Source organism: Dendrobates tinctorius, unplaced genomic scaffold (genome assembly GCF_039654945.1).
Source record: "Dendrobates tinctorius isolate UK_male_01 unplaced genomic scaffold, ASM3965494v1 ptg000117l, whole genome shotgun sequence".
In the NCBI taxonomy this organism is placed as follows: Eukaryota; Metazoa; Chordata; class Amphibia; order Anura; family Dendrobatidae; genus Dendrobates; species Dendrobates tinctorius.
Window position 1 is genome coordinate 1392074 of NW_027361785.1, and position 24127 is coordinate 1416200.

Here is a 24127-nt window from a genome sequence, read left to right on the forward strand (position 1 = left end):
CTTGGCCAAGGTACAGCATCCACGAATGAAGTCCCTCCATTCGGTTCTTACCTTGATCGTGAACAACATCTTCAGTTCACACTCTTTGGCACTCCTCTCCTTTGTCCTTCCGGATTGCCCTGAGGTACGGGGTGGGGGGAGAGTGCAGTAACAATTGAAGTGATCCTCTTCAATTAATTGTATTCTCTTCTGGCAGTCGGTGCCAGAAGACTGCTCTCCATGACGGCGGTGCCGCTCCCCCCCCCCCCCCCCCCCCGCACGTCAGATATCCTCACAGGCGGTGGACATTGAGGTTCTCCCTCTATACCAAGGAGAAAGATTTCTCTTCTTATCTAATCTCCAGTGATGACTGTCGATACCAGCCTCCTTGGTTGGAGAGCAGTCTTTTTGTATTTGCTTGTATTCCAAGTGATCCAGGTTACTGCTCTCCTAACCGCAAGCTGGCTTTCAAACCCGGGGCTCTAATCTACTCTACCCAGGGGTCTCCACTATGGTTGGTGCCCAGAGGCCGACGTCAGGGTGCATCTTTCACCTCTCCTGAACACCTTCTGTCGAATGGTGTTAGGACCACGGTTGTTCTCTTCGCGTCTTCACCGCTCCAGTTCTTTTGAGAGTTTTCTCCTGACTTGACTTGGACTCAGGTTCGTGATGCTCCCCTCCCTCAAGGAACAGATCTTGGTTCTACCTGTCTCTGTTTAAGCACAGGATTGCTTCCAAGACGTAATTCATGACTTTCATTCTCAGGATTTCTCAGGGGTACCCCCCTACAAAAGTCCGTTAGAAGCCTGGAACGTTAATTCATTCCTGGGTGCGCTTTAAGAGACGCCTTTCAAACCGTTCCAGGATGTCTCGCGGGCAGTTCTGTCTTGGGAAGTCGCCCTTCTTGTCGCAGTGTCACTTTATTATGTGACGCTTGGAGCTGACAGCCATGTCCTGTTTAGCTCATTTGGCTTTTTTCTCTCTACTTCCCAACCTGGATACGATTGTCCTCAGATTGTTTCCGCCCCTTTTTCCAGCGTTGGCTGAACCTTTTATTTTAACAATGATTTTGTGTTGCCCTCTTTGGACCCGACACTGGTACTTCAGATGGAGGTAGTTTCGTACGCCCTGCAGGCAAAGACTGCTCTCAGGATGTCTCGAGGATAGCACTCTCTTGTAAGCCACTTCAGAGTCACAATAGCCAGAAAAGTTAATTTGCCTATTCAGGAGTTATACTACTTTAGAAGCAGCCCATCCCAGTAGGGATTAGGGCGTATTCTACGTGGTCGATGTCCGCCCTCTGGGCCATTCGGCTTCACATGCCAACCGAACAAGTTTGTAGGTCTGCAAGGCTGCGTTTTGGCTCAGCATTTTCACATGCCTGAAGCACTACTCATACTTAGACTTCCGCAGTACGGTCCTCGGCAGATTATTCTGCAACAGGTGGTAGGGTGCCTTTACTCAGCCACTACATGGGGTTTTATCTGTTATATGGTTGCCCACCCATGGACTGCTTTAGGACGTCCCAGGGTCTGTGTCCCCCAGTGAGACGAAGGAAAAACAGAGATTTTTGTGATAACTCATCGTAAAATGCTTTTCTCCGAGATGTTCATTGGGGGACACGGCTGAAGGCTTCTGCTTCTTGTCTCCCATTCAGTGGGTTAGACTCTGACATGAGGTTGGCGATTGTACTCTAATATGATATTAATGCTCTCCTACTGCTTTTGCACCGAACTGGTTCACTTGGGGCCAGCAGGAAGATGTATGCTGCGGAGGAGATAACCTCTTCTTTTTTTTTTTTTTTTTTTTTTTGGTCTCAACTTAGTGTCAGCCTTGTACTGGCCACAGCATAACACATGGTCTGTGTCCCCCAGTGAGCGTCTCGGAGAAAAGGTGAGTTATCACAAAAATCTGTTTTCCTGTTGGAAGCTACATATTGTACCGTATATACTCATGTATAAGCCGAGATTTCCAGCCCATTTTTGGGGGCTGAAAGTCCCCCTCTCGGCTTATAAGCGAGTCATATATGGGGGGTGGGGGGGAGTCAGAGACCATACTCGCCCCCTCCTGGCACGGTCTCTTCAGCCCCTGCTTCCCCCATGATCTCAGTGTCCCAGCTGTTCCTGCATTCAGCGGTCACGTGGTACCGCTCATTAAACTCATGAATATGCGCATATTTAATGAGGGGTACCACGTGACCAATGAATGCAGGAACCGCTGGGAAGCAGGGGCTGAAGAGACCTTGCGCCGGGTGGGGGGTGAGTATGACGGGGAGTAGAGCAATATTTACCGGTCCCCATTCCATCGCTGTCTCCCGGGTCCTCTGGCTGTACATTCAGCGTCATCGCGTGCCCTCAGCTAATGTCACTGCACAGGACCCGGGAGACAGTGATGGAGCGGGGAACAGTAAATATAGCCAGTGCCGGGGGCCTGAACCAGTGGCTACATCGGTACCTGGCCCCCAGTGACGGAAAGGTGAGTGTGTGTGTATGTGTGTGTGTATATGTATATATATATATATATATATATATATATATATATATATATATATATATATATATATATATATATATTCAGCATAATCGGGTATTTTATGTATGGAGTTTCTGCTTGGGCCACCATTAACCCTTGTGCAGCATGTGGGGGGTATTTTATGTATGGAGTTTCTACTTGGGCCACCATTAACCCTTGTGCAGCATGTGGGGGGTATTTTATGTATGGAGTTTCTACTTGGGCCACCATTAACCCTTGTGCAGCATGTGGGGGGTATTTTATGTATGGAGCTTCTACTTGGGCCACCATTATAACCCTTGTGCAGCATATAGGGAGTATTTATGTATGGAACATCTACTTGGGACACCATTAACCCTTGTACAGCAATATATGGGGGGTATTTATCCTTGGAGCAACTTGTTGGGCCACGATTAACCTTTGTGCAGCATTTTATGATGGTATTTATCTATGGAGCATCTTTTTGGACAACCACTGACCCTTGTGCAGCACCACCCTCGGCTTATACATGAGTCAATAAGTTTTCCCAGTTTTTTGTGGCAAAATTAGGGGGGTCGGCTTATACGCGGGTCGGATTATACACGAGTATATACGGTAAGTGGAAAGTCTGTAATAAAATAAATGCCTACATATAAACTGTTCTGGCTTGTGACATGCTTCTATTGCTTGTGCTCAAAAGTAAAAAAGGTTTTAGTACCACGCTAGCCATGTGGAAGAAGATTAGTTGCTCTCAGGAATATTTCCATACTTGTGCAGTATTTTGGGTGCAATGCTTTTACAGAATGTCACTTGAAGTGGATCTGTCATCAGATTTCATATTCCAAAAAGTAGAAAAAATCTCATTTTAGTTTGTAAATTATGCAGGCAATCGGAAATGGATTTTCAAAATAAGTACACCGGCCCAAGCCAGGTCTAAGATTTATTTAGTAATGTATGCAGTTTATGTATTGAAATCTGATGACAGTTCCTCTTGTTTGTTTTTTTTTAAAAAAGCATTTAACAGGTATCACAAACTGGTGTGGAGTTTTTTTCCAAAAACCTGGACATAACTGCTGGCACTGAGAGCATTTTTAAAAAGCAGAAACTCTTAGGAGGTTCTGATTCTGTAAGTGGAGATCTAGTTGGTAAAATGTGGTAATTATATTCAATGGATCTTTTCATGGAGAATCTGTAGCTTCCAAGAGATTTCCTTTGAAGGAAAAGAAAATTTTACATAAGAGTGAGTAAAAAATACCAAACCTGTCTTAACCCGACCTCTGCTTGATCCGTGTTGGAGGGCTGTAGAACCTCCCAGACCTGCTGACTGCTTTTATCACCAAGAAAATCTTATGTCATGTCCCCTAGTTGTGCACCCCCACGTCTAATCTATTGGCTAAAACTGAGATATCCAATGTATGAACAGCCTTCTCTTATCTGCCGCCTGCATTTACTTGTTTGACTTTAGGGAAATTGTTTGCTCTTGTGTTCGTTCATTCCTAGTTATATTATTTTAAGAGCTAGGTTTTATAGCTTTGAACAAAGTCTATTTACAGTATGTACATCAAGGATCATAACTTTTAATCATCACTGAGCGCAATAAAAAGAGTAATTGTCGAGAAGTGATGGTAAAGTTTGCATTGACCAGGGAGCGGCCACTGAGCTATGATCGGAGCAGTGGTGTTCTACTTCCTACACTGTTTGCAGTCGGCCACTGAAGGATCAGGTAACAGCTGTTTGGTGGGGTTGCTGCTTGTCACGTATTGTTGACCTATGCTAAGGATACAGTTTGGCATTTTTTTATGTTTTGCACAATAAACTTGTGAAATTCACCTCCCTGTTACAAGGACAGTAGAAAGAGGTTCTTCATGTCTAATAATTAATAGATTAATAAGTTTGATGTTTTAGTGGCAAATCCTTGTTTTGCAGGACACTGTAGTTGATTTATGGCCAGCAGATGACATCATGCACCATCGTTGGCTGCTACTTATTGCATGCTTCTGGGTCCTGTTCATGCTAATGGTTGCAAGCAAGTTCATCAGCCTCACGATAAGAAGCCCAAGGAGTAAGTAAGGAAAGGACTTTCTTACAGTCATTATTTATTTTTTTTTTTTTTTTTTTTTTTTTTTTTTTTTTTTACAAGACAGTACTATTATTAATTTTTCAGAAGTAGTCCAGTTGGGTGGATCTGTTCTTTAATGTTCCTATTTTCACTTCTTTGCAGTTTTATTCACTTCAATAGTAGCATATCCTAAAGTGTTTTTTCCAAACACTGATATTTGATATTGCAGATTTTTTGCAAACATTTCAAAGGGAGCAGTGGTGTAATGTGTGACCCCCCCTCTTCGTCCACTTCTAGGGGAGCAGTGTGGCAATGTGTAGACCCTCCAATTCGTCGACTATATTGCTACTCCCATGGAAGTACAGTAGATAGAGCGGGGTCACACATTAAACCAATGATCCCATAGTAATTGGACCAAGCGTGGTTACACATTTCTAATGGAACAATGGTGTAATACTTGACCTCACTTCGTCCACTTCTGTGAGAGCAGTGGTGTAATGTGTGGCCCCGCTCTATCAACTGTATTACTACTCCCATAGAAGTTGACTGAGCGGAGTCAAGCATTACATTCACTGCTCTCTCAGGAATGTGTAACCTTGCTCTGTCCACTTCTATGGGAGCAGTGGTGTAATAACATAGATCTGAATATGTATGTCACAAGCCTTCTACATATAGTAAACTTGCACGTTTATTGCACCATTTAGTGGCACTAAAAGGTGTTTAGCCAGTTTTACCCTAATCAATGAAAATAATGTAGGGTCTCCCCTATTGTAACCAGCCAAGGTAAAGCAGGCTGCTGAGGTCTTATATTATCAGGCTTGGAAGGTCCCTGGTTATTGAGCCCTTCCCATCCTAAAAATAGCCCACAGCTGCCCGAGGCTTGGCGAATCACATTAGATGTGCCAGTTCTGGCGCTTCGCCTTCACTCTTCCTGATTTTCCCTGGTGCGGTGGCAATCTGGGTAATGGTAGTTGGGGTAGATAGCTGTGATTTGTCAAAAATCACAGCTGGGATCAAGCCCTCTGGTTAGTAATGGAGAGGTGTCTATCAGAAACACCCCAATGCTAACGCCATAATGAAAGAAAAACACACAGTCAAAAAAAAACAAACTTCCAGACATGTTAAATGCTTCACCAATTTATTTTTGAAAAAAAAAAAAAAACATGCAGGCCTGCCGTAGTCCACAAATGGAAACCTGATAAAAATAAAACAGGAGAAATAAACACAGGACACTGTGCCTTGTTCACAAATTTATTATAAAACAAAAAGTTCCCTCTCGGGGCTGGCATTCCCATGATGATCCCCGAATCCGATGTTCAAAGGCTATGGAGGCTCGTTCAGAGAAGGAAGCTCCATAGAGTGTAGCAGCAGCCACTCTGAGTCCTGCTGCGCTCCGTGAGGCCCGGCTGCTTAGCGGTGGCATCACTATCTACACCGCTCAACAGAGTCACCGAGCCCTCTGTATAATGGATACATATAGGGCACAACAGTATAATTGCCTCATATAGTGCTTCACTGTATAATGGGCCCCATATTGTGCATCCTGTTATGCGGCCCTATACTGTTTTGTCTCCATCCTGGTATATGGTCCCCATTCTGGTAAATGTCTCTATATGAACACCATATATTCAATGCGTAGAAAAAAAAAAAAAACAAACGCTTCTCCTTACCTTCCCTACGCTCTTATTCTGTGGGTTAAGGTCAGCGGTGAGCGTTGATCGCAGCCTGTACTTTTGAGGCTGTGATCACTGCTCTCCACCGATGCTCTCCTCACCCCAGACTTCTCCGCTCCCTGTAAGCCCCTGTCATTGCACACACTGACTGACTGAGCAGTGTGTGTGATGATAGGGGGAAAGTGAAGGCTGCAGCATAACACTGTGGACTCCACAAAGATGTTCACGATCTCTTCCCTCATCTGTGACCTGGACAACCCAGGTTAGAGCTAGAGGCAGGAGGAGCTGACTCAAAACAAGAGATGTGGTCGCCGTCCGACCGCAGTCTCTTATGCCCAGGGGCTGCCGTATGCGAGGTGTGTAAGTGTCCTGCTCAGACCTACACCCCCCAAATGAAAATAGCAGCCTTCCGTGGCTAAACTAAAACTTAATAGATAAAAAATAATTACTGTTGTACATTTAATTTTGTATTAAAAATAATTGAATATATAATCAATAATTATTCAGCAAAATTAAAAATCATGCACCTTTCCGTAACATGTGCTGTATTTTTTGTGCAGTGAAAATACGCAGCATTAAAAACTTCTAGTGTGACCTTAACCAAAAGAACAACAGTGGATTTTTATCATTTTTATTAATTTTTTTTTTTCTTTTTTTTTTTTTTTTCTGTAAAAACAAGGGTATGGAATAAGGCAGGGATCACTAACAATTGTACCGGACCTGGAGAAAATGACCGTGACAGAAGCAAGAAAATTCCAAGTTGAAAGTCAGGTATGTACAGTTAAAGAGAAATAAATAAATTACAGGACATTGCTATTTTAATTTCTATTATTCTTTTTTTTAACACACGTTAGTCCTGGATTTTGTGCTTTGGCTAAAGATTTCATTTTACAAAATTGTGAATTTTTATTCCGGTATTTCTTGCTCGATTTCTGTGTGTTTAATGATTTGATGTTTTAAATTAACGCAGGGCATTTACACAGAGACTTTGCTCACTGCGGAGAAAATATGCAATGTAAATTGTCAGTCTCAGTCATTCTAGACCCAAGTTCTCACAATGAGTATTTGGTGAGTTTTTGATGCTGGAGGATTTCTGCACTAATTTGCCAAATTAGATTACTTGGGTTTTTGATGTTGCAGCTTTTCTCTCCTTTTGGTTGATAATTTTTTTAAATAAAATGACTGGTACTTTGTTTTGGAAACTTACTGTTACTTAGCTTTAAGAACACTTGATTATAGTCATGTGCGCATTACATGTGTTTGTGTGCGTTTCCACTGCAGAAAATGTGGGTGTGCGTTTATCTGTGGATTGTCCTCATCTCATTCAAGCCTGTGGGGAAAATCTGCAATTAAAACGCATATGTACCATAAGAGATATTGACTTGTTGCAGACTTCAAAATCGTGCCGCAGATCAGTTTTCACAGTAGAAACAAAACACAGAGCATGAGACTTCTATAATTTTCATCCATTTCCCTTAAACTGCAATACGCTGCATATTTTTGTGCATAAAACTCACCCAATACTTATCTTGGGAACTTAGCCTTAGGATATGTTCACACATGTGTATAAAAAAAAAAAAAAAAAAAAAAAAAAAAAAATCAATTTCATCCAGAACATTTGGACGATTTTTTTTTTCTCACTAGTCATCTGTATACAATCCATTTCTTACAGCATCAGTTATTCATCATTTACCAGACGACATGGTTTCCTTTGTTACAGAATTACGATGTATCTGTAAAAAAAAAAAAAAAAAAAATGGATGCTATACTGAGGCTACTTATGGCATCCATTTTTTTTTTTTTTTCTCTTTTTTAATTTTACCACATGCACACCAATAGATTTGGATTGGTGAGTCTCTTCCAATTTGCACAGATTTGGTCAGTGAAAAAATGGCTCATCTGAACTGCCTCATTGAATGACATTGGTCTGTTTTTTTGTTTTTTTTTCGCAAACTGCACTTTAGCCGAAAATATGGTCACGTGAGCGAGCACTTATAGTGTGGATTTTCACTTCATATTTCACTGATTGGGAGGAAGAGGATTAAACTTATCATAATCTGCAACATTTCCACAATAAAATCCACTTTGGTTATATCTCCAGATTTCTTGCTGTGGATAGCGTGCAGTGCATAAGCCACACTTGCCCTACCCTATGAAACAACTTGTCTGACGTTATTTTTGCGGTTTACAGTGTAGAAAAAAAATAGCGCGGCAATTTATCAACATGGATATATACAACAAGAATTTATGCTCTGTGTGGAAGATATGAATTGCAAATTGTCCTTTGTCATTTTATGTTGTGAATTTTCACTATTTGCAATGCAAAGCTTATAAGCTGCTGTAATCTGCACGAAAAATTATTTGTATGTCTGACTTCATGATGTATATAGCATGCAGTGCATAAGTCCTGTGTGACCTACCTGAAGAAATGGCTTGTCTGCCATTGTTTTTGCTGTTTACTGTGCATAACACCGTTGTTTTATTCTGACAGCTTAGATGCTGCTGGCAATCTGTTACAAGCTGTAAACTTCCTATCTGAGTGCAGGTTAAATGGGATGACAGATCTGAACGAAAGCACCGTGCTTGTTCATGGTTTTGTAAGGGGGAGGAAAAGTCCAAAAAACAACGAAAGGTCCAAGGTGAAAGCTAAAATTGCTTTATTGGACAGGCAAGTAACAGTAAGTGTATGGTAAAACCAAAATACTTTTTGAGTCTGTAAGGCTAGTTTCACACTTGCTTTTTTTTGCAGCGCGTTTTTCCCGCAAAAAAACGCATTGAAAAAACGCATACAAAAGCATACAACTGCTGCGTTTTTTTCAAGCATTTTTATGAGCATGCATGAAAAAAACGCAGCGTTTTTATGCGTTTGTATGCGTTTTTAGTGCGTTTTTACCGCGTTTGCGTTTTTTCCAAACATTAGGTGGCCCCTCACACTAACCCAAACCATGACTTTACTAACCCTGACCCTAACCCTGACCCTAACCCTAACCCTTAACCAAACCATACCCTAACCCTGACCCTAACCCTTAACCAAACCATACCCTGATCCTAACCCTAACCTTGACCCTAACCCTAACCCTTAACCAAACCATACCCTGATCCTAACCCTGACCCTGACCCTAACCCTTAACCAAACCATACCCTGATCCTAACCCTAACCCTAAACCCCCTTAACTAACCCTAACTCTAACCCAAACCCCTAAATTCCATTGTCTAAAATAATGGTAAAAAAAAAAACGCATGTGCAAAAAAACGCATACATAAGCATGCCAATGCGCACATATGCTCACCATAGACTTATAATGGGTGTCTTGCTGTAAAAAAACACATTGCGCGCGCATGCGTTTTTTTGAGGCAAGTCGGACGCCCAAAAAATGCAACAGGTTGCATTTTGTGCGCCCGAGCGCATACCGCAAAAAAACGCATGCGCGGAAAAACGCGTACAAACGCATGTGTATGCGCACATAAGCGCATCCCATGCAAAGTATAGGAAAAAAAAAACGCATGCGCTATTTAGCGCTAAAATACCGCGAAAAAAAACGCAAGTGTGAAACCAGCTTAAGGGCACAATAGACCACGACTGCCCATATTATACATGTAAACATACAATGTGATTAAAGAGTCATATAATCAAAGTGTCAGGGCAACAAATAATAGATAATATGGACACCATTACATCACCTGATAGTAAGGACAGATGCGGGCAGAAGCGGTCCGTGTGCCTATCGGAATGCCGTTTTTTTTGGCGTCCGCAGACATGACAGGACGGACACTGAAACATTTTTTTGCTGGCCGGATCCGCACTTGTACATTGCCTCTGCTGGAAATTTAACCCTAAATGCCAGGTCTGGCGGCTGAATAAATATATTCATATTCTCTCTCTCTACATCCGAGGGAATCTCACTGCACTCAAGTGGCATCCGAGTGCAGTGCAATGTTTCACACGCACCCATAAATTTATATGGATGCGTGTGGTCTGATTCACAGATGCACTCGCATGCTGACATTGGTTTCACATGCCGAATCAGCATGAGAAAATAATTGCAGATGTGAGCTGCTCAATAGGTTAACATTCGGCTGAGTGCAATCCAATGTTTTTATTGGATTGCACACGTCCAATTACTTCGCCCTTATGCTGGAAGTAGTATGCAGGCCCCTGGACTCTGGTTTCAGTAGATACTGTGTTTTGGGAAATTTTCCCAATCTTTTACTCATGTTGGGTGACTACACAGGAATTTATTCTGAATGTGGTATCTACTTTAGACAGCCCTCTTCTATATTTTCAGTTCAGGCTTGTGAATGTAATACAGTAATGTCCTCTCTCCCCTTTTTTCCCCGTCTGGAGGGTTGCGTTCTCTATTTTTATAGAAAAGTGTGAAGATTAGGGTAGTGGGATAGTTGATTATGACTGACTGTTGGGGACGAGTTCCAAAGAAACTTTCCATTTTAATGCTAGTAAACTTGTTTAATGGAATTTATGAAGGTTATCAGAGACCAGAAGGTAACTATCATTCCGCCAACACGTCTCTTGCCTTACCACTTCATAAACACGCAGCGCCTCAGAGAGGCACCATAGAGCAATAAACCTTTGTCATGTCAAAAGTAATCTCCTGTCTGTAACCAGCTTTAGGGCTCGCTCACACTAGCGTATAAATCAGACAAGTGCAATTAGATAAAAAATTGGATTGCACTTTGACCAATGTTATTCAAGGAATTTGTGTATTTTTTTTCTCCGCTGTATTCGGCATGAGAAAAATAAAAAACCGTGCAGCATGCTGTGATTTCACTCCGAGATCAGTGCAAGAAAATCATGCGATACCATATGGACTATCAGCATGGCATCCGATTGTTATGGATACATTACCGTTCTGAAGCTTCAGATACTGTAAATGATAACAGTTGAGTAAAAAAAAAAATGGATTGTATTCAACAGCATACCAACAGCACACAGATGGCAAGTGAGAAAAAATCGTTTCTCTCTCCTGGATGAGATTATAAAATATGTATATTCTATAATCTATATCTAGTGTGAGTGTACCCTCAAGGGGAACCTGTCATCATTGTTCTGTGATGCAGTGAAATGATAATCGCCATGGTGTTTGTAGCTAAGCTGTATGATTTGCAGTTCTCCTAAAGTTCTCTAAAAAAATAAACATGACCAGCCCCATTGACTTGTATGGATCACTGTGTTGTCTGTTTTTTAAAACTGCACAAGTACTAGACGCAGTCATCTGATAGAGGGGCCTAATTGTTGCACAAAATTCCCATTAAACAGGATTCAACTGGACACAAAAAGAGGCAGGATCCTTTTTTTACCTTTCGGTTACAGGATTTGGGAATGTTTAGCTTGCATGCAAAAGAGAAGACTGAGAGGAGACTTAATAGCTGTGTACAAATATCTCAAGGGCTGTCACATTGTAGAAGGTTCATCTTTATTCTACTTTGCACAAAGAAAGACTAGAAGCAATGGGATGAAACTGAATGGGAGGAGACACAGATTAGATATTAGAAAAAACTTATTGAAAGTTAGGGTGATCAGTGAGTGGAACAGGCTGCCACGAGAGGTGGTGAGTTCTCTTTCAATGGAAGTCTTCAAACAGTCTGGACAGACATCTGTTGGGGATGATTTAGCGAATCCTGCTTTGAGCAGGGGGTTGGACCAGATAACCCAGGAGGTGCCTTCCAACTCTACCGTTCTATGATTCTATTTCTTTCCTGTTTTCAAGCAGGAGCCAAGTGGATTCTGTACTTTGCAGTATAAAACTCAATGGTAAGAGGATAGCAGTCATGTGGCTAACTGTTTCAAAGGAGCCTTATTTCTAAATTTTAAAGAACAGTACCTTTGAACCAGTTCCAAAAATACGTTATCTGTCAAACGTGTTGTAATGTCTTTGGTGCGTTTAAAATGGGAATGACCCAACTATGGCTGGCAATACAGAAATCCATTCACATGTTGCTGCTCCGTATGGACAGTGCCATATGCACAGCTAGTGTGGAGAACAATGTGGATTTGATAGCATCTCAGCACTGCAGCAAATCTTTAGCTGCTCAGCAATATGTTCTGCTTGCTTCAGGACTGTGGCTTTTGTTTCCCATAATAAGATCAGAAATAATCTCCTCATATCTTCTGACAGATGGTTCGCCTCTGCAGCTAGACAAGACTGCAAACATTTACCCAAAAGAAAAAAAATAAGCAATTGTGTGTATTGTTTAATTAACCAAAATACTGCTACTGAATCTTGCCTTATATGACGTGGCATTTCAGTGCTTCCAAAGGGTTAAAAAGCGCTATGTGTTCAGCAAAAACAAGCCCTCATACGGCTATGTCAGCAGAAAAAAAAGACAAAAGTATATATACAATAATGTACAAATTTTTTTTTTTCCTTCCTGACGTATGATGAACAGTGGCTTGTGAAAGTAATTAATCCCCTCACCCCCCCCCCCCTGGCATTTTTAGTGTTTTGCTACCTCATAACTTCAAATTTCACTGATTTATTGAGTGTTTGCATCCAGTCCGAGCCTCATTTTTGCAGCAATTACAGCTGCAAGTTGCTTTGGATAAGTTTCTGTGAGTTTTTCACATTTGGCCACTGGGATTTTTGCCCATTCCGCAAGGCAAAACTGTTCCAGCGCCTTCAAGTTAGATTGTTTCCTCTGGTGAACAGCAATTTTCAAGTGTGACCACAGATTCGAAGTTGGATTAAAGTCTGGGTTTTGGCTAGGTTACGCTAAAACACTTACACATTTCCCTTTAAACCACTAGAGTGTTGCTTTAGCACTATGCTTTGAGTCATTGTCTTGTTGGAAAGTGAATCTCCGTCCCAGTCTCAAATCACTGACATATTGAAACAGGTTTTGCTCAAGAATATCCTTGTATTTCGCACCATCCATCTTCCTCTCAACTCTGACCATTTTCTCTTTCCCTGCTGCTGAAAAACATCTCACAGCATGATGCTGCCACCACCATGTTTCACTGTGAGGATCGTGATTTTGGGGTGATGAGTTGTGTTGTTTTGGTATCAGACATTACCTTTAACCTTTGTGGCCAAAAGGATTTTTTTCTTCCCACTCTTCCATAAAGGCCACCTCCATTGAGTGTACGGGTTCCCTTTTGGTCTCTGTGCTGCCTCTCTGATTAATGCCCTCCTTGCCCGGGCTGAGCGTTTTGGTGGGTGGCCCTCTCTTGTCAGGTTTGTTGTGGTACCGTGTTCTTTCCATTTGATCATGATGGATTTGATGGTGCTCCAGAGAATCATCACAGATTGGGATATTTTTTTATAACCCATCCCTGACTTGTACCTCTCAACAACTTAGTCCCTGACTTGTTTGGAGATCTCCTTGGTCTTCATGGTGTTGTTTGGTTAGTGGTGCCTCTTGCTTAATCGTGTTACAACCTCTGTGGCCTTTCACAAAAAGTCTGTATATACTGACAGAACATGTGGCACTTAATAGGCAACAATATAGGTAAAAAGCCATGGGAGTGAATACTTTCACAAGCCACAAGCCACTGTATAAATATAAAAATGGCATTGCTGAAAGTCATTTCATCCAACAGAAAACAAGCCCCCCACTTTACTCCATTAGTGGAAAAATAAAAATTTATAGCCTTCAGAATATGAAAATGCAAAATCATTTTTTATATCAATTTTTTGTGCAAAACATAAAAACCTGTATTAATATGGTATTGTTGTAATTGTACTGACCTGGAGAATAAGGCTGTGTACACATTGTAGATTTATTGCGCTTTTTCCCTTGCAGATTTTGTTGATAAATCTGAAGCAATCCTGATGCCAGGAAAGTGAATGAGTAACCTGAAGTGTCATGCACATGTTGCTTATTTGTGACTTGCAGATTTGTTGCAGAAAATAATCTACAGCATGTCAATTCTCTGTGCGTTTTTGCCCTGCATTTTTCACCATTGATTTCACTAAAATCAGTCAGATGGTGCAGACATTTTCCTCAACGTGTACACATAAGCCACAGGGCAAAAACACGCACAGAATTGACATGCTGCAGATTAGTTTCTGCACCAAATTTGCAAGTCACAAATAAGCAATGTGTGTATGGCACTTCAGTTTACTCATTCACTATGTTGGCATCAGGTTTTGCTTCAGATTTTACTGGAAAATCTGTATGGCAAAAGCACACCAAATCTGCAACGTGTACACAAGCCCTTACAGTCTCATAATGTTTACCACACGATGAACAGCATAATAAATGGATAAAATAAATTTTAGACCTGCTGTTCATTTGTTAATTCTGCCTCCCAAACATCGCAGTAAAAAAAACCGGCATCCCATGCAATCCTATGGAATTCCGCAATGCTGTGCTAATGCTGAGGATTTTTCCGCTGTGGAATCGCATAGCGGAAAAATCTGCAGCTTGCCCATTCTTTTTGCAGAATCACTGCAATTCCGCACGCATAGGAATGCATTGATCTGCTTACTTTCCGCATGTGGCTATGCCCACCATGCGCAAAGTAAGCGGATCATGTGCGGATGATGCCCAGGGTCTTGAGGAGAGGAGACTGTCCTCCAGGCCCTGGGTACCATAATCCTCTAAAATTAGAATAAAAATAAAAAATAGTGATATCCTCACCCTCTGGCGGCCCCCGGAGTCCTTCTCGCTCTCTTGCGAGCGTGACGTCATCTTAGGTCCTTCGCGCAAAGCATTACCGGAAGATGCCGGGAGCGCCGCAGAGCAGATCGGAGGCCGTTGGAAGGTGAGAATAACAATATTTTTTACAACCTATCTATCAGATTTCCAAGCGATGCTGAAGTGTGAAACAGGCCTTACTTATGAAAAGAAAATTACTTGATGTAAAGTAGGCAAGAGTAGTAAACGTTACTCATCAACTATTCTGTGTAATATGACTACTCGTACAGGCATAAAAACTCAAAACTCCTCCGCAGTAATGCAAGCAGCAGTAATCTTTAAGGGCCTCTCTAGGGTGTGTATAGATTATCTTTATCTGTTTCCCTGAACATCCTCTTTTCATATCTCTTCTTGGGTAAAAAGTACATAATATTGTAGTAGATTTGACTAGTATGTTTTTTTTATATACTATTGATACTGCTTCCCTATTTGGATTATACACGATACATTATATGTCTTTGTAAAACAGAGTTATTTTAATAATTATAAATAAAGATGTACTATTTTAATAATCTATAGACTATTTTCTTCTGGCACCATTTGGTTTGGAAGATGAAAACATGCTTTTGCAGAAAGAGATTAATAGTCCCATTAATTTTATTTTTGTGGAGGAGATTTCAGAAATTGGCATTGTGGTTATATCAGATTTATATAGATTTATGTTTTACTACTTTTGCATAAAAAATGTTTGTGTCCCTTAACCTTTATACAGCATTATAATTTATGGAGCCGTTCACATGTCCTTGTGTTTTTTTTTTTTTGATTACACGTCTGCAAAAATTAAAACACAGAAACATGTCCACTATTTTTATATCCGTCACGGATCAAAATTTGCTCATACAGGTCTAGGAGTCCATGAAATATCACTGAGTGCACACATTGCAAAGTGTACTGTTTTTAACATTGCAGTGGGCAGGAGAAGCTTTGCAATTTATTTCAGACTAGAAAAATCACTGATGAAACACTGATGGTAAAAACTGGCAAACTACTGATGAAAACTGGACCTTTTTTTTTTTTTTTTTTTCCAGTGCCTGAATGAGGCCTAAGTAATAACTTTATTGTTTGGGTCTTTATTATCTAAGTCTAAGGGGCTGGAACTTGCAATTGCTTGTATAATGCTGGGCAATACTTCAGTACTGCAGTGTTTTATATCCAATTAGTGTAAGGGCTCTTGCAGATGTGTATAAAGCAAGACCTGTGCTGTCTGATTTTTTTTTTTTTTAATCTGACCGTGCACTGACCCATGTTATTCGATTAGTACTGTTCAAATGAGCAATTTTTTTCTCAGTCCAGCTGTCCATGAGAAAAAAAAAAATCACAGCACTACCTTCTTCTGGGTCTCAAATGCAACTCACCCATTCAAGTCTATGGGTGCATAGATAACCTCTGCTCCCATATGGAACATCCAATTTTTACGGATACATTTCCATTATGAATCTAGAAAACTGTTTTTATTATGTACATTTTTTAATAGAGTTTAATGACAATTGATTGTACACAGATAAAAATTGGATGAAATTTGAAAAAAATCAACCCGAAGTTTCTGTTTGAAACGCGGACGATTTCCCATACTCTCGTCTGCAACTGCCCTAACTGTAATGAGCATCCTACATTGCCGGGTTTAATAGTGTTTTTAGTAGGTGTACTAGGGCCTGATTGCAATTGCAGACATCATAACTTTCACTCCTTTTCGTCTTTCACATGTCATCAGTGTGAACCTGCTCTTATCTGTATGGTATAAATTATGAGGTTCCAATGATAGCTCTGCCAATACTGGTGTTTTCTGGAGAATAACAATCCATCTGCTTGGTGCTGGCCTGTGAGCACAGGTCCACTACATGACGTTGAGCCCTCTTACCAGCCTTATGGAATAAGTTTCTTACAGTATGGTCACAACCAATGCACACCATTAAGGCCCCGTCACACATAGCGATCTCGCTAGCGAGATCACTGCTGAGTCACAACTTTTGTGACACAACAGCGAACTCACCAGCGAGATCACTGTGTGTGACAGCGATCAGCGACAGGTCCCCCTGCCGGTATCGCTGATCGCTCTGGGAAACCTCTGGACTTTTCTTTGGTCGCTGGTCTCCCGCTGGCCAGCACGCATCGCTGCGTGTGACAGGCGGGAGACCAGCGATCTGCTGGTAACTAACGTACACATCGGGTATCTGGTCTCCCGCTGGCCAGCATGCATCGCTGTGTGTGACAGGCGGGAGACCAGCAATCTGCTGGTAACTAACGTACACATCGGGTATCTAAGGGACGCACGTCCCTTGGATACCCGATGTGTACCTTAGTTACCAGCTCCCTGCACCAGCGCGTTGGTAACTAACGAACACAGCGACGCCGCGCGCTCGGCGTCGCTGTGCTGATCGCTGGTGAAGCTGTCTGTTTGACAGCTCACCAGCGATCATGTAGCGATTCACCAGCGATCCTGACACGTTGATATCATTGTCGGGATCGCTGGTGAGTCGCTATGTGTTATGGGGCCCTTAGTCATCTATAGATCCTTTTGTGGGGCTCTGGGTGTGCTCCTCATGTTCCCCATTGCACAAAAGAGCAGATAATGGCCCTGCTGTTGTCCATCACTCCTCCTGTAGTGGCCAGAGTCCTGGTATTTGCTCCATGCTTTTGTAACTACTCTTGGATACACCACAAACCTTGTTGTGACGCGTGTATGGATGTGACATTCTCGAAAGGTGGGCTACCTGTGCAACCTGAATAGCTTCAGGTACTGGCTCATGCCCCCAGTAGTGACAAGGACACTAACAAAATCAAAAACTAAACAAGATTCAGTCTGAAAGGATAAGCATAGGGGGACTGTATCTGGCCACCTACTGGAAAACCATTCCCTATTTTTTTGGGTTGTCTTGTTGGTACCTCTCCAGTGCAACTGTTACTTTCAGTTGCACCAAAGTAGAGGAAATTGATGTGCAATCACTTCTGCTTCCTAACAGGACAAATTTGCCTGAAGTTTTACTGACTTTGGGTTATACTGTGATGTGCAAGGGTTCCTTTCATTTTTTTTTTTTTTTTTAGCACTGTTTATATGCAGAGTTACACCACTGCCCACAGTGAAGCTGTAAGATTTTATACCATATGGATAAAGATTATTTTTCAGGGGTTTTCAACATAGTGGAGCCCAAAAAATTCCAGCAATGAAAAAGATGGTGCGGGTAAGGGGAAGTACTCTATCGGTGGCTCTCTGCCACTGCTTCGGTCTCTGTGTTTTAGCTGCAGCCGTGACATTACATCAACAGTTCAGATAGCCACTGCATCCAGTCAGATCAGCAGTTCTCCCACGCAATCTACAGAGTGCTGCTGCATTCCTCCTTTTTGCAAGTTGTATTCATTGCAGTAGGCACCTGTTCACACTATATGGAGGTGCTGGTCAGGTTTTTTGTTCTATGCAGTTATCCATTGGAGGTTGTTACTGCCTCCTTTGTGACTCTGCACCCCACCCATCAGCCTACGGTGGTTTATAATCAGCTTTGAATCCTACCAGCTTACTTAAATGTGCAGGCTTGTAACCCAGGAGAGGCATGTTTGTCCATTCACACTGTAGCCTTATAGCACAAGAGAGGCATGTTTTAGATGATAGGACCCATCAGAGAAGCGACACCTTGTGGGCTCGCATGAATTGGCCGATTTATGTGCTAAGAATCTTCACTTTTGTAAGGCCTCTTTCACACTTCCGTTTTTTACAATCAGTCACAATCCGCCAGGTTTTGAAAAAAACGGATCCTCAAATTTTTTTTGAGGATCCGTTTTTTTCCCCATTGACTTGCATTAATGGCGGATTGTGACGGATTGCTGTCCGTTGCATCCGTTTTTGTTGAGGATCCGCCAAAAATTGCTGTCCGTCACCATCCTCAAAGATTTCAAAACGGAGCTTGTAACGTTTTTTTCTGTGGCGAATCCTCCAGACACTGATTTAACCCGAAATTCTTTCTGGGTGCCGGACAAAAAAAAAATCCTGTGCCATCCGTTCACATCAGTTAACAACGGATCCGCTTCAATGACTTTTTGGCGGATTTGAACTGATGCAAAAAAACTGAAGTGTGAAAGAGGCCTAAGTAATTAAAAAGTAAATTTTTTTTTTTTTAATTCCAGTTTACTCAGCAATCATGATAGATTTTTTGTGTTCGCATATATTAGTCTCTACAGAGTGATGCTGCGTTCCTCCTTTTCGCACGTTATGTATTCATTGTCGTAGGCACCTGTTCGCACTATACGGAGGTGCTGGTCAGGTTTTTTGTTCTATGCAGTTCTCCCAATGTATTTTTTTTCCAAAATCATATTTATTGAAATTTTAAATAGTTAAAAAAGAAAACACATCAATTCCGCAAACAGTGCAGAGTAGATTAATAATAAATCAAGAAAACAGACATATAAACGTAGGAGGCAAGGAATAAGGGGGTGGGGGGGGAGGGGATAAGTACACCTAGATATACGACTGTAAATTACTTAAATCAAAGGTCTTAACAGAAACTGACCTGCTAAAGTGCAGGTTCCTGAATATCAAAGTGGCATATAAGCTAGACACATAGCAGGGTTCCACGCGGGCAGGGAATATCAGACCCTGAATTGAAGTAGCACAAGCATCATCACGGTGGATTGAAGGAGAGCCGGCTACCAAGCCACAGTTCCCAAATCTGGGACTTTATTCAGTCGCAATGACAGCACCACGAGAGAGGGGATCCGCCCTTCGGGGACAGGAAACCTACAGACATAAAAAGGGTGGCCCTCTCTCCCGCTTCAGTTGGTTTCCTGTCCCTGGCAGGGGACCCCTGCAGACATACCTGAGGAGCAGCGCCTTAGGAGTTACGGATACCCGTGCCTGGCGGCCGATTCAGGCAGCGGGGATCCCCTGCCTCTGCCTGACCAGGACCATGGAGGCGCCGCACGGCAGGGGAACTGTCGGTGCAGGCGGGCAGCTGTAGGTGGCCTCCAGGGGGAGCGTCCACTACAGGAGGGCCCGCGCCGGTACCGGGTAAGTAGTAACCCGGTTCCCTTTCCCTCCCTCCTTCACCTCGCCGGGCCCGGGGATGAGCGCTGTCCTACTCTGCCGGTTGACGCGCTGGCCCGGAGATGTATAAGCCATTACCGCCGCCTACTTCCCCTTCAGGGCGCGGGCTGATGACGCGGCGGGTGGGCACGCGCTGATGGCCACGGCCCTGGCGTCGTGGGCGCACCTCTGGAGGGACGGATGGGGGCGGCGGGTGTCCGTGTGGCGTCCCGGGGGGGTGCGCGCCGGCTGGGGGAGGGTAGTGTCTCGCCGGCCCCGACGGGGATTCGGTCGGGGGGTGGAGGATGCGGGGAGGTGAAGTAGGTACCGGGCGCTGATGGGACACCTGTGAGCCCCAGAGGGGGCGGTGCCAGATCTATTTAAGGGCTCAAGTGACCGGGAGAGCTGCTTCTGGCCCTGTAGTAGCCCATAATGGCGTCGCAGAAGCAGCCAGAGCCTCTGAATGAAACGCAGCCTCAGTCCGCAGAGAAGCCGGAGCAGCGTTCCAGCAGCAGCAGCCGTTCTGAGAAACACCAGTCTACTCAGAAGGCGAGACCTGAGAAGTCCACGAGCCGTAAAAATTTGGCGGCTCCGATGGACCCCCCGCAGAACCCGGTACTGCGCTGTCGTATGCCAGGGTAAGTGAGCTTTGAGAAAGTTCAATGGGTGATGATCTGTTCCCCTTATGTTCCCTCTCTCCCATTCTGCCAGGGGAAAAAGAGTTCAGGGAAAAGCAAGCACAGACAGTGTGCCGAGTGCGGAGTCCCCCTCCCGGACGGTCAGGGAAGGAGTCTCTGTAGACCCTTTATTAACCACCAGGTCTCAGAAGAGACAGCTGACTTTTCCTCCAGTATAAGGGAGATAGTCAGGCAGGAACTTAGGAGTTCGGCTGGATCCCGGTCTCCGGCAAAATCTAGAGACAAGTCCCCTAGACCATTATTCTTAGTCTCCGATAGTGATTCGCAGGAGCTAAAATCAGATTCATCATCATCATCGTCCTCGTCATCTGAGACCAGATCAGGACGTTCCTGTTTCCCACTGGAGCAGGTCAATCGCCTAATAAAGTCGCTAAATACTACAATGGGAATTGAGGTAACCCCAACAGAGAAGTCGGTACAGGATTCTATGTTTCGGGGTTTGGACCTGAAAAGTCGAAGGTCATTCCCTCTAATAGACAAAGTTAAGGCTCTTATCACTAGAGAGTGGAAAAAACCTGAGAGGAAGGGCTCTCTGCCTCCGGCCTTTAAAAGAAGGTATCCATTCGAGGAGACAGATTCAGCATCATGGGATAAAGCCCCAAGGTTGGATGCGGCTATAGCAAAGGCTTGCAAAAAGACTTCTCTTCCCTTTGAGGATCTGGGTAGCTTAAAAGACCCTTTGGATAGGAAGGCCGATTCTTTCCTTAAGGGAACCTGGGAAACATCAGCTGGAGCCCTTCGACCAGCAATTGCGGCCACATGCACCGCCAGATCCCTAACGGTTTGGTTAGACCAGTTAGAAGGACAAATTAGGGATAAAGTCCCAAGACAGGACATTCTTTCCTCCCTCTCTATAGCTCAAGGAGAAGCAGCCTTCCTCTCGGATGCATCGGCGGACTCCGTGAAATTGGCAGCCAGATCCGCGAACCTCTCCAATGCGGCCCGCAGGGCCATATGGCTTAAATGTTGGCCGGGTGATTTGCAGGCCAGATCTAAATTATGCGGAGTCCCGTGTGAGGGAACTTATTTGTTTGGCAAAGTTCTAGACGAACTGTTGGAGAAGGCAGGCGATAGCAAGAAACGCTTCCCATATCTAGGTAGACCGCCTTTCAGAAGGGGCTCCTACAGAAGGTGGTTTGATCGTAGGCGACCCTCCAGAGTAAGACCCAGATATGACACCAGAAGAAGAGGTTGGGGGTATATGTTTAACACCCCTCGTGACCATAACGATCCCAAATGACTGTCGGACCAGGTGGGAGGAAGGTTGCTGTCCTTCTATCCAGCCTGGTCACAGATCTCGAATAGTCCTTGGATACGGGGCATCGTCAGAACGGGACTAAGATTCGAGTTCCAGCAGTTTCCGGGCGACAAGTTCATCCTAACTCCCATCCGTTCTTCACCCACAGAACCAGGGCTGTGGAGTCGGAGTCGGAGTTAGTTTTGGTTGGAGTCGGACTCGGTAGAAATGTACCGACTCCGACTCCGGCTTTAAAAAAAAATGTATTAATATTTCATAATTGAACTTTCATATGAATTTTATAAATGTTACTCAAATATATATGTTCTATCAAACTATGAACAACAGTGATAAGCAGTTCTGCTGAAGATAGAGACATTTCTTACTTCTTGTGTGTCACTGTTCTCCACTGCCCTTATCTAATCTTATACTTGGTTAACCTCATGCTGCCCCAACCCCCCCTACTTACAATGTATGAAACTGAAAGTGAAAATGTGTTGCAAATTCTTAGTAGTAAAGCTCCTCCTCTAGACTAGATCATACTAGGTGTGCGTCTTCCAAGCATCTCACAGCTGCCTGCTACTCAGAAGAGGAAGACTGTAAGAAGTATTATCCTTTCAACAAACTTTGCATCAGTTAACTGTGAGTACATGAGGAATAATAACAGTATTACTGACCACTATATCAGTTGTACGACCTGGCAATAATTTTGTACAATTGTTTTTAGGAAACACATTTGTCATTTGGATTGTGAATGCAGAATTAAAAACCTGAGAATGTCAAAGAAGCATCACATTAAATCAGCTGTATTTGAACATTTCACCATCACTCAAGATAGAAAACATTATGTCTGTCAGTGTATGACAAATGATCCAGACGAAAACAAATGCTGTGAAGCCAAGATGAGTGCATATTCAGGCAAAGATAAAAATGCTCCTACCAGAGCTTCTAATCTAAAGAGACATTTACAGCGCTTTCATCCAGAAGTACTGAAAGCAGTGGATGAGAGAGACTGCATCCAAACCAATGAACCAGTGCCCAGCTCTTCCAGCCAAACAAAGGAGCAGAGAACTTTGCAGCCATCAGTTGCAAGATATTTTGTCAGTGACAAAGTTACTGTGACAATGACAGTAGATACATTTAAAAAACAGATCATAGAGCTTGTTGTAAAGGATAGTGTGCCTATTTCATTATTTTCATGACCAGCTTTTATGTGTCTGAATGGGGAAATGGCCCGCAAGCTTGGTGTTTCTCTGGAGAGAGAGAGTATTAGAAAATTAGTAATCGAAGAAGCTTTTAAACAAAAGGAAGAACTTAAAAAAACTCTCAAGGGACGCTTTCTGTTTCTTAAAATGGATGCCTGCACACGTCAAGAGTGAACTATTTTGCCATCAATGTCCGATTTGTTTGTGACAAAAATGAAATAGTTACCAAGACATTGGCAGTAAAAGACACCAAAGCTCATCACACCAGTGAGTTTCTCCAGGTCTTGGTGGAAAAGGTTCTGCAAGACTATGAACTTAAAAAAGAGCAAGTTCTTTCTGTCATAACTGACAATGCTTCAAATATGATAAGTACTATTAAGCTAATGAATGAGAGTAATGATGGTGACCAGCAGCTAGAAGAACATTCTGGGTCCACAGACACAGAAATGTTTGAAATAGAGGAACACAGTATTGTAACTGAGGAGCAAACTGAAGTTGCTTCAGATGAACAGCAACATGATAGTTTAAATGATCTTGTTGAAACTGTGTCAATATGTTCTTTTATTCATCACATGCGCTGTGTTGTGCATACGCTACAGCTGGCTATAAGAGACAGTCTGCAAGAAGGACATGCTGCTGCACTGATTGGCAAGGTGAGAAAATTGGCTACTGTTGCCAGAACCCCTAACGTTGACTCAATTTTGAAGAGACGTGCTGGAAAAGGGGCAATTATTGATCAAGCCACACGATGGGGCAGTACTTACTTAATGATTCAGCGCTTGGTTGAACTGAAAACCTTTCTTGTAGACATGGCTAACCCTCAACTGACGCTAAATGAAAGTCAGTGGAATTAGGTGACTGAGCTGGAAAAATTGCTAGAGCACCCATTTACAGTGACTAAAAAATTACAAGCAGAGGACTTAACTCCAGGTATTTTCTTAAAGGAGTGGAAGAACCTGATGTTTCGCCTGTCCCAAAGAGGAGGGTTAATTGCAAGTGGCATTGCTACATCAATGAAACGGAGAGAGGAGCTACTATTACAAAATAACATTCTTTTGGCAGCTGTTTATGTAGACCCAATGCATCGGATTCTTCTAGATGATCAACAGCTAAGTAAAGG

General features: G+C 42.9%; 1 protein-coding gene across 4 annotated transcripts in view; it reads left to right on the top strand.

Moving 5' to 3' along the window:
- CHST10 (carbohydrate sulfotransferase 10) overlaps positions 1–24127 on the top strand; it is a 90018-nt gene that overhangs the window by 13237 nt on the left and 52654 nt on the right. For 3 of the 4 annotated variants that reach the window (XM_073590473.1, XM_073590470.1, XM_073590469.1), the window contains exons 2-3: positions 4396–4531; positions 6881–6972. In XM_073590473.1, the coding sequence (XP_073446574.1) occupies positions 4432–4531; positions 6881–6972 (192 nt within the window). In that variant the 5' untranslated portion in view covers positions 4396–4431. Of the gene's footprint in view, positions 1–4080; positions 4193–4395; positions 4532–6880; positions 6973–24127 lie in introns of those variants that run through there. The other variant, XM_073590471.1, reaches the window with a different exon arrangement.